Source organism: Chiloscyllium plagiosum, chromosome 22, assembly GCF_004010195.1.
Source record: "Chiloscyllium plagiosum isolate BGI_BamShark_2017 chromosome 22, ASM401019v2, whole genome shotgun sequence".
NCBI classification, from domain to species: Eukaryota; Metazoa; Chordata; class Chondrichthyes; order Orectolobiformes; family Hemiscylliidae; genus Chiloscyllium; species Chiloscyllium plagiosum.
Window position 1 is genome coordinate 7,243,365 of NC_057731.1, and position 6,000 is coordinate 7,249,364.

General features: G+C 43.1%; 1 protein-coding gene across 4 annotated transcripts in view; it reads right to left on the reverse strand.

Moving 5' to 3' along the window:
* LOC122561037 (protein bicaudal C homolog 1-like) overlaps window positions 1-6,000 on the reverse strand; it is a 272,727-nt gene that overhangs the window by 36,025 nt on the left and 230,702 nt on the right. For all 4 annotated transcript variants that reach the window (XM_043712352.1, XM_043712354.1, XM_043712355.1 and 1 more), the window contains 3 exons: window positions 5,282-5,471; window positions 3,186-3,385; window positions 438-576 (listed from right to left, as the gene is read on the reverse strand). In XM_043712352.1, coding sequence (XP_043568287.1) covers window positions 438-576; window positions 3,186-3,385; window positions 5,282-5,471 — 529 coding nt within the window. The remainder of the gene's footprint in view (window positions 1-437; window positions 577-3,185; window positions 3,386-5,281; window positions 5,472-6,000) is intronic.

Below are 6,000 nucleotides of genomic sequence, written 5' to 3' on the forward strand. Positions count from 1 at the left end.
TAGCACTGCTGCCTCGCAGCACCAGAGACCCGGGTTCAATTCCCGACTCAGGCGACTGACTGTGTGGAGTTTGCACGTTCTCCCCGTGTCTGCGTGGGTTTCCTCCGGGTGCTCCGGTTTCCTCCCACAGTCCAAAGATGTGCAGGGTCAGGTGAATTGGCCATACTAAATTGCCCGTAGTGTTAGGTAATGGGTAAATGTAGGGGTATGGGTGGGTTTCGCTTCGGCGGGTCGGTGTGGACTTGTTGGGCCGAAGGGCCTGTTTCCACACTGTAATCTAATCTAAATCTAATCTAATCTAATCTAAATCTAATTCACATACGCATTTGACCAATAAAACAAAATCTGATTCCAGTGGCTCTGCCTCAGATTGGAACTGGCTCCCAAGACAGGTTAACCCACTGGACCAGTGTCACGAAAACTTATTGGAAATTTACCTTCTGCTGGACTGGACTTCCTCGTCAACTGCTCCTGGGAGCTGATTGCATTCTCTCGTGGTACTTCAGAGTGGTTACTACTCAATACTTTATCTGCTAGACAGGGGTTTGAAATTCGTGTATAAATAGCACTGGAAGGCTGTGGAAACAAAACGCATTAAGTCCTTTTTCAGTTACGCACATCAGACAGGAAAACACTACAGCCATATTTCCAGGCACAGGGGTTCCTGCATATTTTCCGTATCAGAGAGCAGACACATTGTAGCTTTCTTACATGACAAATCTAAATGCAATTCTACTTCTTTGAAGCACTTCAGGAGAGCCTGAAACGTGCCAATATTAAGGCAAACTCTTTGCTTAGCTTCGAAAGAAAAAATCCATTTGGATAGCAGAGCAAACCTTCTCACTGTTTCAACAATCCAAACATCTATCTCTCCATCTGAAACCATTTTCATTAACTCAATGATAGGACCAAGGGGATTCAAGCACCAGGAATCCAACATCATGGTTCAGGTTGAATCAATTCAACAGAATTTGTTGTCAATATTTCAAATGATATATTTATCTTCACTGGAGATCTAGGATAATCTCTTAAAATTACGCAAACAAGAACTAAATAGACTTTAAGTTACATTTTAGTAGATTCACAGAACAGTTAATAACAGACTATTCACTCAAGTCATCAGCTCCTCAGCATTCAAACCAAAAGTTGTGTTTTCGGAAGAAGTTGCAACTAAAACTGTTACCGTGCTGTACAACTGTGCAATAAAACAATATTTAATTCTATGAAACTCAGTTTCCCCACTGGCTCAGTGACTGCGGGACAATGAATTACTGAAAACAGTACAACTTCAAGTTCCCAAAAGACACTGATTTCGCCGAATTCAGTTCAAGGACTTTTTTTTCATTCATCACAGGACATGACCAATATTTATTGCCCAGCCCTAATTGCCCAGAAAGCAGTTAAGAGTAAATTATATTGCTGTGGGTCTGCAGCTCATGTTGGCCAGACCAGGTAAGGATTTGATTTGACTTGTTATTGTTACGTAGGCATGGTGAAAAGTTTTGTTTTGCGTGCAGTACAGGAAGATCATACCATACAAAGTGCATTAAGATAGACTTAGAACGGAGGTTTAGAGGAGTAGTATGATTATAAGATATCTAAGAATAAGACCTGCTGTAGACAGCCCACAAAATGTCATCAAGATCAGGTGCCATCTTGAATTCAGGCAGGTTTCCTTCCTTAAAGAACATTAATGAACCAGATGGGTTTTTACGACAATTGACAATGGTTTCATGGTCAGCATTAGATCCTTAAGTTCAGCTTATTGATTGAATTCAAATTCCATTATCTGCCACAGCAGATCAATATACTAGCAATAATACCACGAGGCCATTGCCTCTCCAGTAAGGGGATGTGTGAATTCTTGCCTTTTCCAAGGCTGGAAAAGGAAACAGAGGGGGAGGGAGGGTTACAAATTTCCTGCATTGTCCAGTTTGATCAAATGTAGCCTTGAAATCAGAATGTTGAGACTCAGGATTTGAGTACAGGCCTGGGTTGAGATAGCTGCACAGTATGTACAGAGAGCTGCTCTGTCCAAAGTACCTGACCTTTGACTAAGTTATAATGTCAAGGCTAGACCGCCGGACATTAAAGATCCACAGGTGTTTGTTGAGGTCAATAGGGAGTTGGCCCAGTGTCATGACCAACATGCTTCACTCAACTAACAACACCTTGAACAGATCGGCTGGTCATTTACCGCATTGCTGCTCATGATAATTTTTTGGGTAGAAACTAATTGCCTGTTATTACGACAATGAATATTGAAAAGTACTTTGAAACATTCTGAAGTTATGACTGGTGCCATGTAAAGGTAAGTTTTTTGTATTGTTTCTTCACTTTAAAAGAAAAATCTCTATCTCAGTGGCTAACAGTCTCTCTCCATTGGCTTTCTACTTATGCCTACAAGGTTCAGTCTGTTAAAATCTTCTTGTGTCTTTGCCACTTCCTCTACCTCTCTATGCTCAGTTGTGTTTCTACACCATTACTAACTAGCTGGCACTGTTGCTGATCTAATTAACTATCTTTTTGCACAAGGGTTTGTGGTGTTTCAAAGATAATGTGTTATTTAAAAGGAAATTGTTTTTCATGCACATGAAGGCTCATGCACTTAATGTAGTCTAGGTCTATCATGGGCTTGCTAGGCCAAACAGCCACCATCTGTGCTGTATAGTCCCATGTTCCTATAATAAACATGGAGGAGGGTCATGCTTAGCTGAGATATTGTCTCCACAGGTTAGGTCGCAGCTGGGCTCACTGACCAAGGTTAGCTTACGGACAAGGCAGAAGAGAGCTGCCACTAGTCCCGACACAAGGCCCAATATGAGTCAAGCTTTTGGAAAAACGTACAGTAATTCTATAAATGGCGCTGATTCTGAAACCTGGAAAAGTTGTTTCAGTGCTCAGATTCGAAATACAGATTTAACAAAAATAAATTCCCTACTCCAGAGGAATGTCTAACAATCAGGCCAATTGAGACAAACAATCACAGTAAAAAAATGCTAAGATATCACATACTAAATTGTTACCCTTACAGAAATTCCCAGAAGTCACGAGGTATTAGAGACTAATCGCAAACACATCACTATGAAGATCACCTCAGAGAAAGTCAGGAGAATTTAAATAAATAAACCATTATCATCAATGTCTGGCTCAACGTTGACCCAAACGCTAATGCTTCCTTGTACCTTAACATGGCCGTTAATGCAGGAAGTTGCTGTCTTATCACTCTCTTGGGATAAGGTGCTGATCTGAATGTCCATGGGTGCCAGACCAGGTGGGGGCGATGGTGTGCTCTGGCCATACCCATGTAGGCCCGACAGTAAGATACTTGTTAAGGTCGCTTGTGTTGTTGGTGGGATCATCAGAGGTGATACGGTGGAGAAACCTAGGTGGATAAATACAAAGGAAAAAAAAATCCATCATTATTTTGCTTACTCCCTGATTGTGTTTGAAGAGTGCTACTTTATTGACAGCTGGTTGCTAGATGAAAACTTGATGCATACTTTCCAGAGGTACATGCCCAGGGCACCTCGCCCCCTTGCGGCAGCTCTGTGTACCACAGACTGGGCAACCCTAACCTACGATCTTCCAGTATTTCATCTCTCAGGGATAGAAAATCCTCGACATTGAGGAGCTCTGGGCAGGTGCACTGCTAGAACATTCACCCTTGATAAAACTCAAAATTGGAAGATTTTGGGTAGAATTTGTTGGCCATTATGTGAGGTAAGGTTCAGATCTAACCTCTGCCTGTGACTGGCGCCTGACCACAGTAATGATCCTTACGAGTGGATAACTCAAACCAATCAGCCAGAGATTCCTATTAATTTGTAACTGTAGATTTCTGGCCATAACCTCAATCTTCACAGCTTACTTTTGACAAGGGGTTTCAAGAAATATGAAACCCAGCTATTTCTTGGACGTAATGGTCTCTGAATTGCCACCATATGGACCTATTTAATGTATGAAACATGTGGGAGAACTGCTAAACAGTGCTCCTTTTGACGTTAGAGTGTGGGACCAATGGATGACTGCTGCTCACTGAGGGGAGACTGAACAGTCAGTGCTGCTTCAGGTTTTATTTGTCAGAAATCCCACTTTGACACTTGTTGAACTTTGGCTTCATTTTTGGCAGCACGTTTTGACAGCTGCTTCTTTTCTTACTGTTGTTCCAAAAGGCAAAACAAAATCACACCCCTATCCCCCAAATTCAGAGAAATCACAACAGGTTGTACACCCCCCCTCCACAGACCCTCCCCTAATCACAGAGCCGGAACACAGACCCTTCCCTAATTACAGAGCCTCCAACACAGATCCTTCCTCCAACATAGACCCCTCAACACAGACCCTTCGCTAAACACAGAGCCCTCAACACAGACCCTTCACTAAACACAGAGCCCTCAACACAGACCCTTCCCCAAATAGAGCCGAAACACAGACTATTCTCCAAACACAGAGCCCCCAACACAGATTCTTCCCCAGAGCCGAAACACAGACCCTTCCCTCAGCACAGAGCCCTCAACATAGATCCTTCCTCAAACACACAGCCCTTAACATAGACCCTTCCCTAAACATAGAGCCCCCAATACAGACCCTACTCCCCAAACCGACAGACTGTCCTCACCAACACAGTCCATCCCCCACATACAGACTGCCTCCAACAGAGTCCCTCCCTGCAATGTAAACCTTTCCCTAAATACAGACCACCCCCCAACAGAAACCATCCCTAACACAGACCCTGCATTAAACAGACCTCCCACATGAACCTTTCCCCCCAAACACAGCAGTCCCCAGAGCCCACCTCTTAAACTCAGAACCCTTAGCAGAACCAGCTCAACAACAACTTACATTTGTATTGAATAGAGTCATAAAGATGTACAGCACGGGAACAGACCCTTTGGTCCAACTCGTCCATGCCAACCAAATATCCTAAATTATCATGCACCACCCTCTGCGTGAAAAAGTTGCCCCTTCTGTCTCTTTTAAATTTTTCCCTACTCACCCTAAACCTATGCCCTCTAGATCTGGACTCTCCCAGCCCAGGGAAAAGACTTTGTCTATTTATCCTATCCTGTCACTTTGTAGGTCAGTTTCTGACCTGCCTCAGAGTTGTATCATCATTGGTGTCATTGCTTTTAATTATATTTGTAATGGAACTCAGTCTGATATGGAACCTGGGTTGAATGGCCTCCTCCCATGTTATGAATCCGTGATTCCGTTATGAACCTAGTAAAGTAATGGTGCCCATAGTAGTCCTGTAAAGTGCATGCAAATACCTGCATACCTAATCCAGCAAGGCCAAGTCCAGCGGAAGCTAGAATATCAAGTCCATGACAGGATAATCCTATGGGACAGGTCACTGCTGAGGGTGCACTCGTTGTCATTGTAACACCGCTGTTTTCCAAACCCAGTAGACACTTCCTTGCTTCATACATATTTGCTGCATTTCTCTCCACACTTTTCACAATCACTGACTGGCAAGAGAGATAGAAAACATTAATGAAAATTTACACCATCTCAAAATAGCACTTTGGATTTTTAGTGTGCACACATATAAGCCTCATTGATTTCCAATATGTTATTGAAATATCTGTAGAGGCCACTACCCAAAAAGGGATCATGCTGTAAGGTTGAGTGAAATAGGAGTTGATGGGAAGAGTGAGGGCAGTAACAAATTAAAAATACTGTATATGAATTCACGAAGCATTAGAAATAAGATGGATGAGCTTGAGGCTCTTTTGGAAATTGGCAGGTACGATATTGTAACTGAGACGTGACTTCAAGTGGACAGGGCCTGAGAAATGAATATTCAAGGCTACACATGCTATCATAAGGACAGACTGATGGGCAGAGGGGGTGGGGTGACCATGTTGGTAAGGGATGATATTCAGTCCCTTGCGCGGGGGCACTAGAATCAGGGGATGTAGAGTCAGTGTGGATAGAGCTGAGAAATTCTAAGGGCAAAAAGACCCTCTTGGGAGTTATCTACAGGCCCCCAAACAG